Source organism: Vanellus vanellus (assembly GCF_965231255.1).
Source record: "Vanellus vanellus genome assembly, chromosome: 10".
Taxonomy (NCBI): Eukaryota; Metazoa; Chordata; class Aves; order Charadriiformes; family Charadriidae; genus Vanellus; species Vanellus vanellus.
Window position 1 is genome coordinate 16,053,423 of NC_138915.1, and position 23,882 is coordinate 16,077,304.

At 34.2% G+C, this 23,882-nt stretch overlaps 1 protein-coding gene across 1 annotated transcript in view; it reads left to right on the forward strand.

The window, feature by feature from the left end:
• Nucleotides 1-23,882, forward strand: part of LOC309675922 (connector enhancer of kinase suppressor of ras 2-like) — a gene marked incomplete at both ends in the record, with an annotated part of 216,230 nt that overhangs the window by 124,672 nt on the left and 67,676 nt on the right. The window contains 3 exons of the mRNA XM_082488349.1: nt 2,407-2,466; nt 6,573-6,641; nt 19,358-19,504. Coding sequence (XP_082344475.1) covers nt 2,407-2,466; nt 6,573-6,641; nt 19,358-19,504 — 276 coding nt within the window. The remainder of the gene's footprint in view (nt 1-2,406; nt 2,467-6,572; nt 6,642-19,357; nt 19,505-23,882) is intronic.

Sequence of the window (23,882 nt, forward strand, 5' to 3'; positions counted from 1 at the left end):
TATATGATAGATATGTAAAATATATATACATAGTATATATAAAATATAAGATACCTTGCATTTTGGACTACATAAAATAAAAAGTAAATATAACATTTTTTATAGGTTTTGGATACAATGTTATCTTTCAAGGTTTTCAGGTAGCAGTTATGTCAAGGAAATACAGTATTGCTGTAATGGTCAACAAGAAACAAACTCTTTCATTATTTTTCTTTTGGGAAAACAAGGATGAAAGCTTTATCTAGGATAATTTGAGGGCTATGAGTCATTCACTAAAATTGTTTTTCTGTATTATGTTCTTAAAGTTTAATAGCTAAGATGAAAGAGCAGATAGCAAAATGTAGGGTAATTCCTAGAGATCAGTCAGTTTTTATGTCTCTCAGGTGGCACATGTTAAGAGATAAAATTGTAATTTGATTTTTTCCAAAAATACACATAGCTTAGCAGGAGGCTAAGAACTTTATGAAGAAATATGTGATAAAATTTAGTGAAAGGTGTAGCACTATGTTCTGGTTTGGCCTTAAATATCTTAGTCTGTTACGTGGGGAATGAATCTTGTCAAAACAAGTAGGGTGTTAGAACTGTGATATTAAAATTGATATTAAAAGTTTGGCTGGATATCTGTTACTGAAGTCTGCTGTGTGTTAAAATAACAGACTTCAGTTATGGATGCAGCAATGGTGTGTAACATTCTGACTAGAAGTTCACTGTGTAAATCCAGTGTAACACATACTAGATGGATTTACATATCAATTTAAGATTTTTCATGGAGACTCAATGTACCATTCTCAGTGAGAACCTGCAGGGTTTTTCATGATCTAGTGCTGTTGTTTATGGCTTTCAGTTGTCACAGAGAAGAAAATCAGAGGTTTGTCAGTAACGGTTGAAAGTACTACAGAAACAATACAATAGCAAACTGATAAAATTAAGCCAACTGTATAGAAGGAAATGGTGGAAGATCCCCCCAGAAATTTCTTTCTTCCAACTAATCACATTTTATGGAAGTGATTTCAAGACTTCCAAGACTTAATTTAAGAGAACAAGTAGTCATAGTGAATAAAATCTAAAATGAATTTTCCTATGCAGCAGAGTTAAGTTTCCTTATCAGTTTTAGCCAGTCTTTACTTTTAAGATTTAAATAAAGTTAAAACTTGCTGAAATTGAATTAGTTTACATTAAGGTAGAAGTCACATTTTCTCAGGATGAGAAATCAACAGATTCAGCTAGAGCAGGTTACATAGGGCCTCATCCAGACAAGTTGTTATCATCTCCAAGTCAGCGATTCCTCAGCCTTGCCAACTTTTTCCAACCCTTTCCAGTGTGTTATCATTTTAATGGTAAAATCTTTTTTTTTTTTTTTTTAATTTAGTTCCAACTTGTGTTCCTTGCTTCTCACCCTCTCAGTGTGCACTTTCAAAAAGAGTTTGGCTCCGTCTTCTCTATACCCTTCCCATTTAGGTAGTTGTAGAGAGCAGTATGATCTTTGTAGTATTTTTACCTTTTCTTTTGTGTGTGTGTGTTTGTGTAAACACTAAGCCTGACGATCTTCATTATTGTTATGAAATTCGTTTCTGTGAACAAAATGTTATTTTTTATTGCTGGGAGCTCTAAACTTCCCTTTTGACAGCACAAGGTGATGCAGAATTATTGAAAGGATAATGAATCAGCAGTACAATGTACCAATTAGATTAATTAGATTTCAAAATTTGATGGATAACTATATGGAGTGATGTGAAGCTATGACCTTACTCCTGAGAGGCAAGAATACAAGCAATTGAGTCTCACTGATATTTAAGGCTCTGTGCGTGTGTGTGTACAGTTAGATAGATCCTACTTAGGTTGTCTCTCTGTATCATGTCCATTGCCTCCTTGAAGCAGAATTCTTGCTGGACTAATTATAAAGCTCCTGTTAGTTCACAAAGCTCATTTTTCTCCATAAATTGGCAATATTAGCACTGGTTCATATATTTTCTGATTTAGGCTATGGTTTTATTTTTATTGAATCAGTAACTCTGAAAATGGGGCATTTAAGTTTTAAAGACTATTCCTAGTTATGGTTTCACTTTTGATGCTTTTTTTATATCACTAGTAATAAAAAGAGGTCATGTTAAATATTTCAAATATTGAATAGGAACAGGCTTTTATGCTGATGTTCAGTGTTGAATTTGGTCCAAAAACTTTGGAATAATTAAAAAAGCATTAAGTGAGAAAACTATGTTGTTTATGATAGGTCTTGATACATATTTGTTAAACTCAGATTTGCAAGTGTTAATTGACCATGGTTCCTTGCAGTCTGTTCAAATGTTATATCCTTAAACTGGAATAAACATGCTATTTTAATTATCATGCAAACATCATTTATTTGTTTCTGACAAATATGAATTACTTTTCTTGATCTTTTTTCAGGGAATGTATATCAAATCAACATATGATGGACTACATGTAATCACAGGAACAACTGAAAATGTAAGTTTCTTTATTCTAAATTACTTTTATCGTGCATACAAGTATTTTCTGTGTATCTGCAGTGCATTTTGGAATATGGAAACTTGCTTTAAATCAAGCCACTTTTTATTAATACTTTTTTCTTTACTTTTTCTGTACATATATCATATTAACTTTGTAAAAACTTGGAACCCTTGAAAATAGACGTAGAAAAATATCTGTGAAGTAACTAATAACTAACAATATAAAAAAATGAAAATCTTGAAGTGCTGTCCCCAACGGTTCTTCCAGTACACCTTTCTAATAGTGTTCATGTATATGTTCTCTCAGGCACAAAAGTGTTTTAATTTATGTTAAGTGAATTTTTCTCACGTAGAGCCTCATCTTTAGTCTAAAATAATATTTGTTGTATTTAATTTTTGTTCTCTACTTCAGATGAATCTCTCAGAACATAGGACAGTTCAGGTTCAAATAAAAAAAAGTATATTCCTGTCCACAGAACAGTAGAAATAATATAACAGGGAAAAACATCTGCCTCAGGTGTTTATATTGACTAGAGTAGTCACAAAATTACCCAGTTACTGATAAGTGTAGCTGTCATCTGAGCAGCCCTTTATATCTGCAGACAGCCTACTTTTTGCAGTGAGTAAATATTGTCATGCAATGATGAATACTTTTTTACTGTGTTCTTTGTTTGTTTACTTTGGACAGTAATTTTTTTGTGATTTTTTTTTCTAATTACCTAATTAATTTTAAAAGAATGTTAGAAAAATTAGATGCGTGTCCTAGGATTGACTCAGGAAATGAGTAGCTTCTGTATGTCTAAGCAATTCAGTGAAACGTATTGTAAAATAATAAGTTTTAAAATAGTTACAATATCAGCAATATGGGTGGATGTAAAAAACATGGGTAATGGAGAAAGATAACTTAAAATATTATATTTGATATCAGACAGGTTAGATAATAATCTTTGACAAACTAGGAAGTTTTCAAAGCTAGCAGTAGTTACTGATAGGACCATCACTAAGAAGGGAGAAATTGTGGAACGGAGCAAATAGATTTTGGTACATGAACAGAAAGGGATGGATGATTTGGCAATGTTAAAAAAGACAAGTTAGTTAACAATCCAAATGGCTATTGTGTGAGGATGTATACAAAGTTCTTTTATGAAAATAACCATTCCTTGAAAGAATTGTATTAGGAGGAGTTAAGCACCATTGTATTTTTCCTATTTTCCATCATCTGTAGTAAAAATACAGAAGAGACCAAGAAAAATGTATTAATTGTCATTTTCATTATAGTCCCAGAAGCGTTAGGCAAATCTGAACTAAAAGCGCACAGAAATGCTGCAGCACATAAATCAGGATGACTGATCATAGAAAAACTAAAGTGTGACAAGAATAACAAAGTAGCTTCTAAATATCCTTCTTGTTACTTAACTTGCAATTCATAATTGTAAATTTGAAGAAAATAAATTAACTTCAACTGCTGCAATCTAATTACTATGACAGATTTCATAATAAGACCCATTTCTTCTGTTTTTCATATAGAGTTTTAGTCACACTGTTTTCATTCAGTCTTGGATCTGTTTATACAGAGTATAGCTGGATAAATTACAAGTTTAGCTTTTTATAAAGCTAATATTGAAATTATGTGATGCTGACATCCAAGGAACATAAAATTAGCGCTGTGCAGCTAGCCAAAGATGTAAATACTTGCTGGCATACATCAGTAGTATGCTGGCCGATACGGGTAAGCTTCATATGTGATATTTTGTTCTACTTAAATTATATAAATTGAGTAGTACTGCATCATGCAGTTTTTGTCACTCAGTTTTTAGACAGTGCAAACCTATGGAAAGCCTGCTGATTTGTGTGTCACAATTTGTAAAGACAAGTCTAATGCAAATTAAACTTAAAATTTGATTTGTTTGCTTATTTATAGTAATGCCATTGGCAGCATTTAGAAGTCTAAAAATAACTACATATGTATCTTGGGTCCTGAAACTTATGAATGATCCATCTTGATTATGTTGCAACAGGTTTTGCTCATAGATTGAATTAGGCATGCTGTAATTAATCCACTTTTTACTGTAATTCTAATTAATTTTTGAAATATAATGCAGTTTTAGGGAAAATATTTATATATTTATAATTGAAATTCACAGGAGGAGTTACTATATTGCCAGCCACTAAAGGCACCACCATAAGAAGTTGCTTTTTTTTTTTTTGCTAAAAGTGTAATCACATGTGCAGACAAACCAGCTTCAATGGCCTTTAATTTCTGGCATTTCAGCAAATTGATTTTTCATTGCTTTTGAAGGGATAATTGACCTCAGAGCCAGTGTTTAATTTTGAAAGATAATAATTAGATCACCCTCATTGAAGTCAGGAAAGGAGTTAAAAAGGGAAAGAAACAGGCCTTTGCTTTTCCAACTAATGTAAACTGAAGTTAAACATGATTAATGGTGCTGTTTACTCCAGTTTTCTGCTTAGTTTTCATTCAGTGTTTAAAGTGGTCAAGTTAGTATTTGCATTGAATTCTAGAAATGTCTTTCTGTTACATGTTTAGTGGTGTACAAAAGAGCAGTCTGCCAAAATTCTGCAAGTTTCCACTAAAAGGAGAAATTGACACAGGAACCAGGTAGTTCTTCACACCATCCTACAAAGTATGTAGGTAAAATACTGTTTAGTTTAGTGCAGAAGGACTCAGGTGATGGGAGTTGATATCTGGCTGTGATGACCAGGTGGTTTAGCTCAAGGGCTGCACTTCCCACTACAGGAGACACAGAAGCCCTTACAAAAGAACAACAGAGATCAAGCAGGTGAGGAGTTGGAACATAGCTTGTGCTGGGGAGGTTGGGCAGAGGAAAGTTAGGAATGATAAGCAAGCAGTAGCCTGAATGTAAAAGCTATGCTTGGAATAGCACCTGTGACACACTTGGAATCACTATGTCAAATATTGGCTATTTGCCTATTGGCTTGGTTTTTCTTACTTTTTTCTTCCTGATTGAAGCTGTGTAGACTGCAGCTGTGTAGACTACAGAATCTATTGATTAGTCAGCAGGTGCTGACTGTTGGAGAGTGATTTGACCTCCTCATAGATGAGTCTCTTTGGCGTTTTATTCAGAAGTAGTTGTTGTCATTGTTCCTGTTTTTAATCTCTGTCCACAAAAGCGATGGAAATGATGTATGGGATTTGTGGTTGGTGAAGACTGTCCAGCTGAACAGCTCTTGCCTGTTTCCTTGAGTTCTTGACTGGTATGTGGTGAAGTCATGAATATTCACCTCAGTGGTGCCAAAACTATGTAAATGGTATACATGGAATAGTGTGTGTGTATGTGTGTGGTTGTCTATATAAAAGAATCAGAATGGTTAGAGTTGTAAAGGACTTTAAAGATCACCTAGTTCCAACCCCCCTGCCATGGGCAGGGATAGCTTCGACTAGACTAGATTGTTCAAAGCCCCATCCAACCTGGCCTTGAACACTTTGAGATACATATATATATATATATATACACATATACAAAATCTCCTGAAGAGCTCGTCTGTCACTGACATTATCCATTTGTAAATTACAACTTTCTATGTTCAAATGGTTAATCTAGTACTGTCTTAGAAGGGTAATGCATTTGCAGAGTATCTTCAGTACACTTAAGCAGCAAAAGTGCTGTATAAACAACTATGAGACCTGCTTTTCTGTTACACACATGGGTGGTCTAGCCCTGTCCCTGACCATGCAGTAAGCTTAGTATTTATAGACTGAACAGATTTACTTCTATGTGATGTAAATTCACTCGGTGTATTCCCAGCAAGACTGAGACTGCTCATACTCCCTACAGAGAGGTAAAGAAGCTAGAATAGTTCAACCAGTCAAAAAGGCTCTTCATCACCAATGGAAGTGGGATTCTACATTATTTCATCGAATTGCTATCTGTAACCAGCAAAAACATAGTTCCTTATGAAAACAGTTTTTATAAATAGAACCAATTATTGTTATTTGAGAGCAGTAATACTTCTTTGGGGATAGGTTTTTTGCCTCCTTCAACATTCATTGTTTTAATTCCTGCTCTTCCCTTCTGCCTCCACACCCCCCATGTAAAGTTAATTATTATCTCTCATCCTTAGTCTCCTGCTGACCAGTGTAAGAAAATCCATGCTGGTGATGAGGTGATCCAGGTCAACCATCAAACTGTGGTAAGTATTTTGGAATTCTGCTCCACAGGCTTTGCCTATTGCCACGGCTAAAAAGGTAAGAGTTCTTCTTAGAAGGTAGCTTTGCCAAACTAGATTATTATTTATGTTTTTTAAAATATTGTAAGCAGTGCTTATGCTTAATAAGAAAAAGCACAAGTTGAGTCAGTAACCAGCCCAGAAGGATTAAGCTAAATTTACATTTTGCACAGCTGCTGTTCAACATCATACACTTTTTATAAGGAGATCCCAGAATATTTCATTGAAGTTTTTAGACTTTTCATTATGGTTATGCCAGCTAATTTTTTCTCTTAAACAGAGTTTTGTATTCTGTTTAATATAGGATTCAGATTAAAAATGCAGAAGTGCTCTAACAGCCATATATTCTGAATCTATTGGGGGGAGGAAATGTAAAAATGATCAAAGCATTGATAGAAATCTGTCAGATTTTGCTTTTGTGCATTCTTACATGCAGATTTATTTTTAAACAGATGATCAGTTTTATAAAGTTAGTGAAACTATTCATATGTTTAAAATCACAGAAGCACGTGTATGCAGAAGTGTATGCTTCAGCTAAGGTATTGTAGTATGTGATTTACGTATGTTTAAATGCGCCTAGCATTGCATTTCTTTCACAGCTGTATGCTGCATTGTGTACTTATGTATACAAAACTATGTTCCATTTTATGTAGAAATGCAGGAATAATATGTTTCTGCAGCATTCATAGAACTGTATCTTGACCTAAAACACATGCAACTTTACTGAAGAATTAATAATTTATTTATTTATTAGGATACATTTTTTGTAATTGTGCTCTAAAAGCCTGTCAGAGTGCTTGTCCAAAAGCCTATCAGAGCCTCATCCAAGGTTGAATGATTATTTTTTTTCCTATTTTGTGATGACACAAGCTGTGGCTTTCTAACTGATTTAAGTTCCAATGTCGACAATTCCTGAAAAAAATGCTGTCAAATTTTGTCCCAGTACTATCTTAAGTCATAGGGACCGTCCCTTTAAAAAAAAAAAATTGTGTTGTGGAAGAATGGAAGCAGTGTTACTGGAACTACAGGTGAAAGGAATACTTATATTTATTACTTATTAGGCACAAGTATCATTGTGACAATGACAATTGATGACAGTGCCTTCCTAAAGTGCTTATAATTTAGCAATTTAACTTTGTCTTGCTGAACCATACCTCCAAACACAGCGGCAGCAAAATTAAGAAATCTCTTTCTGTCTGTCATTTGTGTGACATGGGAATATGAAAGTCTGACTATTAAAAACTTATGATTAGAGAGCAAATATTTTCTCTTGAAAAGTATAAGTTATTCATTTAGACTTTAAATGTTAATGCAGCATGCAGCTCTTATCTATACTAGAGAGGTTCTATGAGTTGTCATAGTTACAAGCTGAAATATGCATTAGACTGGCTTTTTCCATCAAACATACTCTTCAAGTGACAGACCTGATTTAAACTTTACTCCAGTAGATGAAGTCCCCTCATTCAACTACTCAAGAATTGGCTTGCTGGATAGCAACTCTTTCCATGTGCGTTACTACAACAGCGCCAAGGTGCTTGATACTTGGAATCACTTTCCAGCTAAGGGCACAACATCTGAGTCGTGGCATAAAATACCTTTTTCTAAAAAACCCCACTAGTAATTATTCATTCTGAAGTTTATAACAAGCTAAGAAAAGAGATAAATTGCAAGCTGTTTCTTTTGGAAATTTATTCTTCCTTTGAATTGTCTGGGAAAGTCTCATTCTGTCTTCACTGTGACTTTGGAAAGTCAGACAGTAATATTGAGTGTTTGCACGTTTCAGAGGTATACGTCCAACCCTCTTCCCCTTATGGATTGGAAGTTCTAATGTTTTAAGTATCCCTTTGATCTTCAAGTGTGCCCTTTAAGTCACTTCTGGTATGTCTTGCTGCAAACTACACTTAGCTGTGTTCCTTCTTCACCCAAGTTTTCGCAAGTTGTGATGATCAATACTGTTTCCATTAGTGGACTAGAATAATTCAAAGGCAACAGCTCATTGAATTTCCATGTAATCAATATTTAATACTAGCAAGACCAGCTCATGAAATGAGGTGTAACCCGTTTGACATTAATGACTGGGAGGGGTAGTTGAATAACATTACAAAAGACAGGCTTGCATATCTGTGGTGGTTTTACAGGTTTTCCAGAGCTGTAAACTGTTGATCACCGAGTAGATGACATGGATTTGTGGCCTCACAGAGTCCTTGCCAGAACCCATTTCCTCATAGCAGCCTTTGACTCCACAGCTTGGCAAAAGCAAGTGCTAGTAGAAGTAAAATTGTAAAGGAGAAAAATACAAAGCAGTTTGAAATTATACCTAGCCAAAGTGTGCTTGTTCAGCTTCTTTGTACTTGTCACTTCTCTCACAATGTGCTCCAGACATTTTTCTTGCTTACTTGTTGGTAGTGCAATTTCTATTGTTAGTATGGTTTCTGGATTGGAGATTAAATGCTTGCTTCTTTCTGCAAAAATTTTATTCAATATTTTATCCACTTTTTTTAAAGTCAAATATCACATCTTCGTTTCCTCTGAAATAAAATTGCAGCAAAAGTTTGCATTGATTTATAACCAGTTATGATGGCTTTCATTTTCCCTTTACCTTTTTCTGGAGCTGAAAGAAGTGGAGCATTTCTTTATTTCTCTAATGTATAGTTCTGTTCAATTTATTTCATATGAAGCATTTATAATTTGCCTCTTCATGGGTCTATGCTTACATTTAGTATCTGAAATACTTCCTGGATTGTTACAAGATTTTTGAGATAGATAGTTAAAAAATTATTTACAATATATGTATCCAGTGAAATCCATGGTCTCCAGTCTCACGTTAGTTTTCCATAGAGACTCTATTTAAAGCATTAAAAACCTAGGTGATAAAAATATAGGTGTTAGTGTTATTTCTTATTCCTACTTTTACCTGTTCATTGATAAGGGATGCTCCATGCTTTCATGAAATGTATACACAGGTTAAGTCATATAATGTAAAGATGCAGAAATGTACTTTCTTCAGGTATTTGTATGCTTCAGAGCTTCTGCATCCCACAGATTTTATCTTACTTGTCCTAACAAAGACCTTTTCTTAAGATTGAAGTTTCTGTAGCATTTTGGTAGTCTATCAGATATAAATCCCATTCAACACTGTGTTTTGAAAGTATCTGTTCTGAAGATGATTAGATAGAGTCACTTTGTATTGCCACTAGTGAAAATACTTTCCTGATTAGAGAAAGTATGGATCTCTTAATACATTCCAATCCAATAACTGACTACTGGCGTCATTTAATCTGCTTTGACTGAACTAGGCCAATGTATTTTCTAGATAAATTCATATTCACTCATTTCATAAGACCATTTGAGTTTTAAAACTGTCATTGATGTTCCTACACCCTATAATGAATTGTTCCAGTAGTTAATTATTCTCATTGCTGGGGAAAAAAAAAAAAATCATTTTATTTGTAGTCTACATCTGTCTGGCACAAGCTTCCAGTGCTTTGATCTTGATATATTTTTATCTCTTAGATTGGAGAGTGGGTTTCTCATTTAGGTGTTTTCAGGAGGCAATCAAATTACCTTTTCACTTTTTTTTTTGGTAAGCTAGATAGTTTGAGCACTTCCAGTTTGTCATCCTAGTGCATGACCCTCCTTAACAACGTCTTTCAATTCCCAACCGTAATACTTTGTGTATTTAACATTGAGTTACAGAGCTGTACAGTGAAATCATTCATTCATGGGTAGGGCAGTACTCCTGTGCTAAATAGTACAATTGAGGCTACATTAATGTTTACTCTTTTTAAAAGGCTTCTGTTTGTTTTTCATTCATACATAGTCAAAAATGAAACTCTCTGATTTTTTTTTTCTTTAAAAACAAGACCTGCCATTTCAATTTAAGTTTGACTCTTTCCATCAGGAAGTCCATTTTTAAAGAATTATCTGTTTTGAAACTGTGGGAGGAGTAAGCTTTTAAACGGGTTTAAGAAGATGTTGACTTGGAAATAGTTGTGCTGTCCCTCCATTCGATTGGAATCAGCACAGATAACAGCATTTCTAATCCTGGAGACATTTCTCTGGGGTTGTATAGCTATAGCAGAAGATTAAGTATGCTGACAATGTCAATCCCATTGAATTGCTAGATGTGTGGAATTAAGCTTTTTGGGACAGACATGGCTAGGATATTTTGGCTGTGTGTTTTCAAAATTATTAATTACAATTAATATACTCATTTTATATAAAGCATTATTTGTATTAAGAAAGAAATATCAGATACCTAGGAGGTATCTATGTTCATACTCTTTTTTTTTTTCCTGAAACCAGTTATATTAGCAAATACATTCAAAATATTAACAGAAGACAACCGTTTGTTTTACTTTTCAAATAACTTTTAAATGTAGCTGAGTCCTTTGGTTGGGGTTTGTTTGTTTTTTGAGGTTTTGGGGGTTTTTTTGTTGCTTTTTTTTAAAAAGAGTTGAGAAAGTATCAAAGGAAAGCAGCTTACAAATTATATAATGTAACAATTGAGAGAGATAGAAATAAAAGAATATGTAGAATCTGGTCTAACCAAGGAACACTCTGCAATACAATTATAAAGATCAAAGAAAAAATAATAGTACTTTAGGCAAGAAATTAATTAAATCAGGCGATTCACCACTGGCTGTTAAGATCATTTAATCATTATCCAATTTCCTTATTTGCCTTTCTGCTTGTCCTTCTTGCTTATGAGTTTTTAATAAAACAGCATAAGAAAATTTTAAAACGTTATACATTCTAAATTATTGCCACACTCTTTATTTTTCCCTATAGTAACAACAGGCGGCAGTGTCTTGTATATTTTTACTTCCTCTCTTATAAAATTATTCAGAAGTGCTGAATATGCCACTGTACATTTATTTGTTTGCAAAATTAATAATTACACCTTAGGTCCCATGGACAGTATATTTTCTGCTGCTCAGTTGAAGTAGTAAATTTCATATTGTCTCTTTTTTTAAGTTGTTCTATATATGGGACATGATTCTTTAGTCAGAGTATTGGGACTATCATGCAGTGAAAATAGGGTAGCATTAAAGCTCAGTCACATTTCTTTCAGTTTTCCATAACAAGGATCGTATCAAACATAGAGCAAAGAGAATAAAACATATATAACAAAAACAGATACATATTCCGGATGAAAGCAAGGTTGGATAATTCAATGCCAAATCACCTACATCTCAGTTTACTGAAGAGACTGAAACTTCCAATTGCAAGTCCCTAAACAAGTATTTTTAATGAATTGTCTGTTTTAGGATAACATTGTAAGCTGAAGAAATGTAATAAGGCAAAACTTACTAGTCAATACTATGCAAGATTTTGTAGGTGATTTAGAGAGGAAAGGATAAGGAAAGACATGAAGGAAAATGGCATGTTAAGTGAAGTGCAGCATAAATTTATGAGAAGTAAATTTTGTTAATATTCTACCTTTGATAATTTTTCAGACAACAGAAATATTGCAGATCCAAACAAGTCTTGATCTAGCTGCCTGACCATCTGTAAAATATTTTTTCTACTTCTGTATACAAAAGTGTTTGATAAACTAGGGAAAACTGACTTTTCAGAAAACTGGAAACTATTTTTTTTTTGAGGATTAGAATGTGAAGGTCATTTAATAGGACATAGAGCAATAGTAATGCTTTTAGTAATTCCTGTTGAAAGCTAGTTGTTCCTCAGGAGCAACTGGCAAGATTCCAGAAGTCACAATGAAGTAATTAATCCCAAATGAACTGAGCGTCATAGAGCTGATCTGACTGAAAATGGCAAAGATGAACTTGGAATTAATCAGGAACACGTTTCCAGGAGAAACAGAGTTTTAATGCCATTGTCTTGATATTGGTAACATCTTGTCTGAAATACCGTGTAATGTTTGAGTCATTACAGTTGTCAAAGGTGTGAAGATACATGAATGTTTAAAGAATGTACTGGGTAAAAAATAAAATGTATCATCTGTCCCATATGAAGAGAATTTTTATAAGGATTTCAATTTGGTTAACCCAGCCAGCTCGGTCTGAGACAGAATTCCTCTTTCTTAACAGAAAGAGGCTATAAAGACCAGAAAGAGAAAGAACTCCTTAAGGTAAAAAACAATGTTGTGCAAGAGCAAGCATACAAACATCTGTAAGTAAATCTGTGGTAGAATTTGAGGTCTGCCTGGGACGGTGGTTGAAGAACTGCTGAAAATGATTGTTGTAGTTGCCTGCAACTATGTAGAAGAGAAAACAAATGGATGTAGTAGCCTAGAAGGGCTCTTTCAGTTCTAACAGCTTTGCTTTGTAGTCTAAGTTGTTTCTTCTGTTATCTCTAAATAGCTGTTGGTTTTAACTAATGTAGTTGCATTTTCATACTTGATAAGGTTATTCGTTGGAATGTTGGATGCTGTACAAATATATGATCAGCAGCCTAATACCCTTTCATACTGTTCATTGTCAAATCACAGACTTTTACATACGTTGTCATACTTTTCAAAATTACATATGTTGTCAAGAACCCTGGCACAATGAAATAATTTCAGCACTTATTTGTTGGTGTTAAGATATTTACTGAATTAATATAGTACATTTGTTGAATTGTAAATTTGAGTCTTAATGAGAGCTCATTTTAGATGGAGATAAATCTGCAAGTGAAGTGCCAGCTCACACCACCTGTGTTTCAGCACACTGTGTGTTGTAAAATGCAAGTAGGAAAGAGAAAAATAAAAACTGAACAGCAGATGTCATAAGAATTACTTCTTCCCTGAAAAGATATTGTTCTGTTTGCAAAAAAAAATGCCACATTACTTATTCTCAGGATTCTGCCTTTCAAAAAGGCATGCCTTCCAGCAGCAGATCTTGCAGCTTCTTGGAATCTTGCTGTATTTCTCCATTAGTTAATGAAAATAACTATGTAAGGTAATGGGAGGTAATTTGTTTTTCTACCATCAACTATTGTTAGTAACAGTTAGGATATTGATAAGAAGAGTGAATCAGCTACAGGTGTTAATGACAAGCTTCCCATTCAGTGACAGAAAGTAGTCTTATGATCTTCCAGCACACTCTTTTCTAATAATAATTTCTGATTTCCATGTTAATCACAGAAATTTCTTTGATTAATTTCCTAAGCAGGTGAAGTGATTTATAGACTTAAAATACGCAGGGATGATAGTCTGTTTCCTTAACAAAATGTTGAGTTTACACAAGCCAACTTTTTTTTCCCCTGAAAGAAAATGCAAATATGAAGAGGGGTCATACTCTTGAGGTTCAAGTAAGTATCCAGATGGCTTTGCTTATGTATTTGAAGAGCCTTGAGGGTAAACATCTGTCCTGGTTCATGTAAGGGTTACTGCAGTCAAGGCAGAATTACACCACATTGGGTGGTGTGCAATATAGTATTTTCTAATTATTTAGGAAATATTATTCTGTACAATTGATTTCCAGATCAAATGCCTAGCAAGATAGTTCTTAAATTCCTGTGTAGTTAATGCTCTGTCTCTCTCCATCCTAGGTAAGATTAAAGCTGACATATGATACAGTAAGTAGAATATGCACAGGTCTCACAAACGAATTAAGGTGTAACCTACCTTCCTTCTGTGAGGTGCGCTCTCTAATTTTGTATTTCTTAGAACACTTTTATTCATCAGAGTCCTCATAGATATTTAGAGTTTGATAAGGCACTAAAGGAACTGAGGAACCACACTTCTGCTTTAGCCCCAGAATTTTCAGGAAAAGCAGAGAAAAGAATATGGGTATTCTATCCACTATGCACTTCTTGTTCCACTATCTGAGCTGTGTCATCTAACTTTCTACCATAGCAAGTATGTGTATATGTTTTGAAGAAATTGATATGGAGGTGAATAACTGTTGTGGTGGTTTTGACTGCTGGAATCCTTTGATAAGCAGCATCATGTTCAACAGTCTAGCTTGTTTTTTCAGTTCCTTTTAATAGACAAATATATCGTGCTCTTAGTACCTGTGCTGTCATACACAAATACACTAAATTGTGTTTTCTTCAGTGTTTTTGTTTGTTTGTTTCTGTAACCTTAAGAATTCTTTGTGTTAGGTTTTCTTCATACAGATTATCAGTGAGTCATCATTGGCTAGGTAGTCTTTATTTTTAAAAAGGAGAAAAGGTGGTTTTCCAGCATGAACAGAGTTTGGATTTATAAAAATGCCGAAAACCCTATTGCTGGTAGTATTCATTCCAAATCCCATTCATAGAAATCTAGATCTCCTAATCGAGAAGGAACAAAGTCAATAGAGAGAGACTCTAAAGAAGATATTGGAGAACTAGAAAACGAACTCGATTACAGTAGGTTAATGAAAGTGAGTTATGTTTTTTTCTGAACATATTAGTTATGCAGTGCCAGCTACAAAATTATCGGGTTTAGGTATACAAAATTACTACAGTATTGTGGATATTTAAATCATTATACTTTGAGTGTAAAGAAATTTAGTATCATAGGGATTAATATTTTTGGAACAATTATTTTTAAAGATACTATATTTTGCAGTTTCCACTAATTATCTGGCTTGGACTTTCTATGAGAAAACGAACAAATTCTTTAACATAGGCAGTAGTATACAAATTTTTTCCCCCTGGAGCCCTTCTTTCGACACTGAGGATGTATAAACCAATAAAAATTATTGATTAGAGTGATCCTAAGTGTGAACCACCAAAATCTTAAACTTCTGCCTGCCTTTTACCATTTTCAGTGAGTTGTTTTGCATTCTTCTAGGTTTCTTCCATATTTAGCATCTAAATTTAAAAAAACTCTTTGGGGCTAAACTTAAGAAGTCAATAATTTTGAACCACTAAGTATCAAAGTTTCTGTGATTCTAATCTTTTTAAAACTCTGCATGTCACTGTGGTAGCAATTCACATGGCTGGCATCTGACTGTGTTTCGTTTTTCCTTTGAGTTATGAAGTAAGGCAACAGCAGGCATGTGGTTTTCCACATCTGAGGTTTTGTAGGAGCAGCTTATAAAGAGATAAAAAAAATAGTGCATTGTATTTCAATATGCAAATATGTTTCGCAGAGAACTGTGCACCATGACTAGAGCTGTACTATGCTGTGCAAAGATGACATAATAATGTCCTTCTGAATTTGTTGATTTTAATGTAATGGGTATCCTAATTGCGCCGATTTAATTTATTCAGGAAAATAAAAAAGTATCACATTATTCCTTTTTTCCCTTCATCAGTCTAATTTTAATGTTTACTTTCATTACTGAGTGAAATATCTTAACCCATATTGTAGAATCTGATTAACTGAATGTATGTGCTAAATATCTTAAAGGAGCAAAATACCCTTTTGCTGAATATGTCTTACCATAGCTAGAAGCTAGTAATTGCTATTAAGGACTGATTCTTTAAGTATAAATGTCAAAATCTGTCTCAAGGACTGGTTTTCAAGTAAGATTTTTAATCCACTGTAATGACTTCTATTTTTTCAAGGATATTTTTAGTAATACAATTTATAATAACATGTCCAAATAACTAAGACCATTTTATCACAGCCTAGTAGTAATGACTGCAGACTGTTCTCTATTAGATCTTGGTATTTAATGGTTTTGTCATTAAGGGTCTCACTGGAATAATTTATCATTAACTTAATTATTTATCATTCTTTTCTAAAAGTAGCTCACGGAACTCTAAAGATTTCAGTGTTCTGAAAATTACATTAAGCTATAAAAATCAAAATAGTTCATTTTTTATTCTATAATTGAGTTTAAAAATATAGCCTCTGTCATTTTATAAACAAAGCACGAACTAGAAGAGTTCATTTGGAATGCAAGCTGACATATTTGCATTTGTTTGGCTGTGGCTTGTTTATCATTACTACCATTTTCTGGTTTCCTGCGGCCAGTGCATTTTCAGAAAGTTTTCAATAGAAGAGCAACATTAAAAATAGAATAGAACTTTAAAAACCTATTAAAATCCTTTTTAGAATTATGACACATATTGCAGTTCTTTCGGTGCCCAGTCTTCACCCCTGGGATCCTGGCTTCAGCCCACTGTGGAGACAGGCTAGAACCTTACAGTTTATCTCTCAGTTCCTCTTCAGCCCTTATAAGAGGTTTTTAATTGAAATCTCTTCAAGGTTATCTTTATTATTTTCCTTCCATCTTCATGTGTAATCAGATACTATCTTCCTCTAAGAGGAAGAAATTATAAACTATACCTGATATAATATGGTGATATATGTAGACTGCTCTGATTCTGAACACCTGAATCTTTTTCTTTTTTTTTTTTCCCCTCGTTTCTTCAAAGCAGTGGGAATGCACAGATTGATCAGAAGAGCAATGAAAAGTGTTGTAGTGAACTCTGACGGTGAAAAAGCATAGCAAATGTAATGGAACTCCATGCTTGCATGTACTTGTTCAGTTACTGCTCTTGTATGCCTTAAGCTTTTCATTCTTAAATGTTCACTTTAAGGCTGCTGCAATTTGGCCTTAGTAAGGTTGTGTCTGGAGAACTGCTGTGCAACCACAGCATTCTAATTCCTGTTCAGTACAGATCAGCTTGACACTAGGGCTTAAGACTTGTGGTGGTTATAACACTTAAGACAGGTCTTTATGATGGTCCTTTATCATGACTGTAAAAACCTGCCATGTTTGGAATAGAAAATAGAGGGAAGAGTTTAATACAGGCGTTTTTAGAGATTCTGGGTGCTCAGCTTTTCTGTGAAAGAAATTGACTTTTTAAAAAATATTTTGTGCAGGATTGGATCCATACTGTGCAGTTTAGCAGAACTGTGGGTAGATAGTAACCATCAGTGTTCAAATTAAAACCTTGCATAAATAATGTTTTAAAAAGAATGCGATATTCAAAAGGGTAAGTGGAGAGACTATCCTGCACCTATTCACTGTCCTTGAGTGGGAAATCTAGAAATCATGTGTGAACAGGAGAAGGTGCAAATAAGTAAGGCTAGGAAAATCCTCCAAAAAGTCCTCACTATAAATACTTATGCATGCCTTGCTGTTTCCCAGAGCTGAATGTGAACCAGTAACCTAATTGTCACTTGCAAGTGGTTACTCCCTCCAGTAATTCCTTTCTAGGTAGGTTTGTTCTTGTAATTTGAGTTACTGCAGCAAGATCCTTGGTATACTTCCTGAAAATAACAAGATGAGAGTAAATGGAGGCAATAGTTTAGCAGTTGGGACCCAGGGCTAAGGCTAGATGTGAGTAAATGTCCTGGTTTGGGCCATTAATTTCAGAGAGTTAGAAGAGGCTTAAGTGAAAAGTAAAATTACTGAAAAGAAAATTGGTTCTGTTTTACCTCAAACCAATACATTAACTAAGAGTCTGATTTAGTCGTACTGCTGTTCTGACACCAGTGGAAGAGAGACAAATTGCAAAATTTGTGGTGTTAAGACTAGTTATCTGGATCAGGTCACAAGTATATTGACCAAAAATACAAGCTTTTAGCAAATCTTACAATCATTGCAATGTATTTCTGTCTATCGGTACTAATTTGGGTATGAAATAGGATACATTTTTTGAGACTGTAATATTAAAGAAAATTCTTCAATAATAGCGTGTCCTGGTTTGAGGTTACTCAGGAAATAGGGCAAACCAACTTTAATGATAATTCACTGTGAAGTGTTAAGTGGTAGGAATTTCTTCTTTTATTCATAGTGAACAAGCTAATAAATCAGTTGTGTATAGGAAGGGCAAAAGGACTGCTGAATGGAGCCATATTTTTTCTCTTACTCAAACTGGCACGATTCCACTGATTTCAGTGGTATAACTTGGAAGAAAGACTGGTTAAGCTTTAGAAAAATTTGAATTTTTATTAATTTCACTTTCAGTTCTGAATTTACATATCTGACTGTTTTGATACCCTTTTTTTGTTGTTTTCTTTTTTTTTTCTTGTGTGCCTGTGGAAATATGGATAGAAATTCAGCAGCACTTAAATGTGTAATAAACTACTTTTATCATAAACATCTTTATATACTGTGATTTATATTATTATTCAGTTTTAAAACCTCTTCAACCATTCAGGAAAATAAGATAGTATAAACATTCATTTTAAAAAAATCCCATAAAAATACATTTTCTGTTTTCATGTATAAATGGTTCATGGTAAATTCATATTTAAATAATCAAGAAGATTAAGAAATGTCTCTAAGTAGCTTTTTGTGAGTGGCACTTATATAATCCTTTCAGTACTCCTAATGTTCTTTTTTTATGGTTGTGTTTACAAATTACAGTAACTTGAATTACTCTGCTCTATCCAGGGGCTGTATAGATAAATCAAATAAATGATCATTTATCTTCAGTTAGGATCTTGAAGCTGTTACATACATGTTTCATGTGTTGCTATAGTATAGTCTGTCTTCTTCCTCAGCAGTGAATGTTTCAACTACGGATTCCAATTGAAATTATTTCATAACTTCTAGTTCTTATCATTTTATTCAAAATGTACAGTGATCTCACGGATTATTAAAAGGGAGACAATGTTCACTTCTGCCTTATTTTGCTGAGAAACATAGCTAAAAAAAAAAATCACCCAGCTTCAGCAGCATCATTTCAGTCCAACAGAAGTAATCAGACACAGTTTATTAAAACTGCTTATGTTTGCAAAGAGTAGGCTGTAATAGACCTTTTCAGTTAATAGAAGACTTCCTTCACATTTAAAGTTAAAGGGAAAGCTTTCAAAATTCAATTATGGAATTTTTCCTTAGGTTGGCTGGCAGTTAAAGAACCTAGTAAATGCATTGCGGGAAGACCCAAATGGAGTGATTTTAACCTTGAAAAAACGTCCTCAGAATACCCTGGTTTCTGCTCCTGCCCTTCTGAAGAATGTAAGGTGGAAGCCTCTTGCACTTCAGGTAAGAAGGCTGTTGCAACGCTGGTGTCTTGGTAAATCCTTTATTCAAGAGAAAACAGTAGACTTTTTCCTTCCGGTGAAAGCAACAGGAGCCTCTAAAAAGTCCCAAATTCCTTTGAAATAGTGTGCTGAGATAAGTTTGTGTGGCAATACTGTATGTATCAATAAAATTGTTTTCCTCCTTTCTTTTCGGAAGTTGGGAGTCACAGGAATTCGTAGAAGGAAAGAACATTTACGGACAGTATTACTGCAGATCAAGGCAGCCTAAGGTTCAGTAGCTTTCTTTGACTGGCAAAAGCAACATTGCCTACCTGTTTCCATTATCTCACAGACTGTCAAAACTACTTGTTTGGAATCAAGTGTGTCAGACCACTTAAATTTCAGGAAAAGTCTGCTGCTTTTCCACATCTTATCAAGTTTGAGGTTTTGGTAGCAATGTCAATAGAACCCTCTGACGTTTTCTGTTGAAAGAATGTCTCTGACATTTCCTTGAAAACCTGTTGATATGAAAAAAATCAATTGTGAACATCACAGCTGGTTCTTCCTACAGCATCAACATATGTAGTAGAAACTGACTCACAGTAGAAAGGCTGAACTCAAAATGTCATTATTAAAGGAATGTTTCTTGAGTAAGTTAGTAGCTATTCATGTTTATCTTTAATACTATATAATGTTCTAAGTTTATGCACTTTTCATAATGTGGAAGCTTCTTGTTTGGATCACATGATACATGAAAGTGTTTCTGAATAATTTTTAAATTAACAAAACAAAGCAAACCCTTCAAGCCTGTCTAGGCAAATTTCCTTCCTGCGCGGCACTTCCTGAATCTTTCATTCCTCAAAGTGCCTAAATCCTACACAGCTTCTTCACTTAAGGAGTTTGTGCAATCCTTGCAGCTCGGAAGCGCTGACACTTGGGTTTAGTGCCACCTTTCCTTTCTCTGTGACTACCTCTGGGGGAGAGGCAAGGGGCATTATGACACCCAGAGGAGATTCAGAACTCTTCAGATTTTTCTGTCATAAAGGCACAGGAATAACATTCTTCACTCTGGCAAGATGATTGTGTATCGACTTGTGAACTTCATATGAAGCCTCCAGGGGCAGCTAAAATGGAAATGGCATTTGCAACAGGAATTCTTTAGAGAGCCTCTCTTTATAATAGTACATTAAAGAACCATAGTTCACAAGCAGCACTAGTTCTGGAAGTTTTCTCATTGTGAAAGCAATATGTACTGTATACATGTCATGGTATTTTCCACAAAACATGCCGTCCTTTGTTATGGTAGCCAGATAAGTGAAAGTGCACTAAGCTATTTGTGTGGAATTATCAAAAGTTTCTATTTCTGTGATGTACCCTCTCCTGAAGACCCAGAACACAAGAAGCCTTGAGGATCAAAGGTGCTTTAAGTGTCATCCTTACTAGTATATCTTTCTTCCATATCATAGAATAGTGCAGTGAGGGATTTAAATAAAAATATAAATCACTTCAGGAAATAAAAAGAGCATTGCCAGTGTTACTTCTTAACAGTAGATTTTGAAATAAGATGTTGAAAACCAACTTTAGGTCTTCCTTAGTATCTTTAAGTCTTCTTTAGTCTTCATGCCACAGAGGCAAGCTCAAGTATTAGGACCTGGATATGTTTCAGGATGCAGGTTTTGGGTTTGCCTGTTTCCTACGGTTCTCACCTGGATCTAGTATTATTCATTATTGTCATTAATGACTTGGAATGAGCATGATTAAATTTCAAGATGATACTAAAGCTTGTGTTTCCTGGGCAGCTGACATAACAGCTTGATGCTGCTGGAAAGCAGTGATCTCACTTCCCTCTCCCTGTTCTTGGCTGCAGAATATCCTCGCCTTTGTTTGACTTTGGCATTTTTTTAGACTTTCTAGATCAATTTAATTTGTTGAATTGGTAGGAAGGCTTCTGGTTTTGTTTATTTGTTTTTCCGGAGTTTTATACCACTAATGGATTAAATTGGCTCTTGCAGAACAGAAGTTATCAGAGGCTATTGACAGACTTTCAAAAATAAGCAGAATATGTTCAGCATAAACGGAAGGTTTTATACTTAAACAAAAGTAACCAGCTGCATGAATGTAGGATATGGAATGACCACTTAAGCAACAGCCTGTAGAAAAAGATTTCAGTTAAAATAGACCAAAGCTGAAAACAATTCAGCAAATGTCAGACTGCCACAGAAAAGGATAATGTATATGGGTATGTTGATGTGTTATTTTTCATGGTGTGTTACATATATGGTTCTACATATATTGCTCTGCATGGATACCTATATGTAACACACCATGAAAAATAAAATGTGCAGAACAATTCTTCCGTCCTGACTTAGTGTTGTTAAAACAAAACAAAACAAACAAACCAAAAAACCAAACACAAAAAAACGTAGTAAATAATTGAGGAAGGAACAAAGGAATTAGGATTTAAGAACTTGAAATTCAGAGGCCAGAAATAATATTTTTTTAACTCAGGTTGGTGCACAGCAGTAATTTTTAAAATAAAATTTGTTATGTTTTCTATTATTGCTTAAGGCATTTATAGGTGTTCATAATAATTTTTTCCAAAATGATTGTTTAAAACTTAGCCACATAGTTAATTTATGAATTATTAATGATACAGAATCTGTGAATCCTTATAAAATCTATTTCCTGGTCTCGTTGTAGTAGTCCTTTGCTGTATATAGTTTCCCTTGATGATTAATTAACTAAAGCAGAATGTTAACATATGCCAAAGTTCTATGCTACAGTTATCTTTGTGAGACATGTCAGTCATACCATTTTCTCATTTTGTCTCTAGTTGGCATTATATGATATTAGAAGACTATTTTCATTTTTAAACTCTGTGATTATCTTCCCACTCAATATAAAATGGTTCATTCATCTGCAATGGCATATAGTGCTCTGTTTTTTATAAAAGTGAGCACACCAGCAGCTGCTTTCAAATAAAATACAACATTTATTGTATTTTTCTTCTCTTTATTTTGAGAAATTTTCTAAGTGGAATAATCTTTCTTGTTACAACTACTTGATCCAGAACATAATTTTTTTTATTATTTACCTTGAGATATAGAATTTTGGTGATATGAGTAGTGAAGCTTATATCAACAGAGACAATTTTGTAATAATTTTTACCTATTAGAAAATACATATTGTGCTTTGTAAATTTATAAGTATCTTCAGAATAGTTCAAGCTAAGTAGCTAATTTTCGATTTTGAAAACCAGATGAATTTGGAGACATGTTGCTTTGTACAAAAGAAAAATTCTATGGCATTATGAAAGCAGATGCTTGTAGAGCGAAAAAAGGAAAATAACAAGTTAGTGTATACCACTTCCCATATACCACTCAAGTTAGTTCGGAGTTTATGGTTTGGGTGCTGCACCCTGACAGAATTGCTCAGAAGAACTCTGAAATTATGTCCTGCCCATTTACTTTACTATCTCAGTAAGAAATATCTTGGGCAAGGGAAGACTTGTAACACCTCAGAGAAAAAAATGCAGAAGAAAGTAAGTTGTGGTCCGTTCTCTTAAATATCTTATATCAGAGGAGATGGTGAACAGTCATTTCCTTTTCATCTAAATGCCACTCATACTTTTATTGACTTTTGTCATATTCATATGTATTTCATTGTATTCTCTCTGAGGACAAAAAATATTATTTACGCATGAAAAAAGGTATATATTTCAAGTTTCAAAAAAGTAAAAATACAGACTTGAAAACACTGTGAACATACCTGCTGTTTTGCAGCACAGCTATACCAATTCACCCGTATGCAAGAAATACTTAACCGTATTAAGCGTTCTGTTTCTTATTGTGAGTAGTGTTTGTATTGTTTAACATTTAATTTTTCTGAATAGCAGCTGGTCCAATAAGGAATTAGTCATCTATATCACTGACATGAATGAACCTATTCTGACAAAAAATACACGCTGTAGGAATTTATAGGGTGATATGCAGTTACAAAGCCCCATTTTCCCTTACCACAGGCAATCCATGTAGAAGAGTGACGCCTGTGTGTTTTCAGTGAATTCACCCATCAGGGGAATTCTGGGGATTGAGTTTATTTCTTCAAGGGAGAAAGCAGAGACTCAGTACCCCATCCTTAATCTTCATATCCCCTCAAAAGGTAAGGGATATCCATGTTCAAGCCTCTTGTTGCTGTACCACTGGCCTTTACCAGCTTCCTGCATCTTGTCCTCCTGTTTTTTGCAGGATGCGCTGGAATCATATGTTTGTTGTTTTGAACAGCACTTTTTAAATAGATATGGTATTTAATTATCCCCACTATTTGCAAAACACAATCAGAATCACAGCAATGTATTTTATTTCTGAAACAGTTTGAATTTTTCTCTTTGGCAAACAATT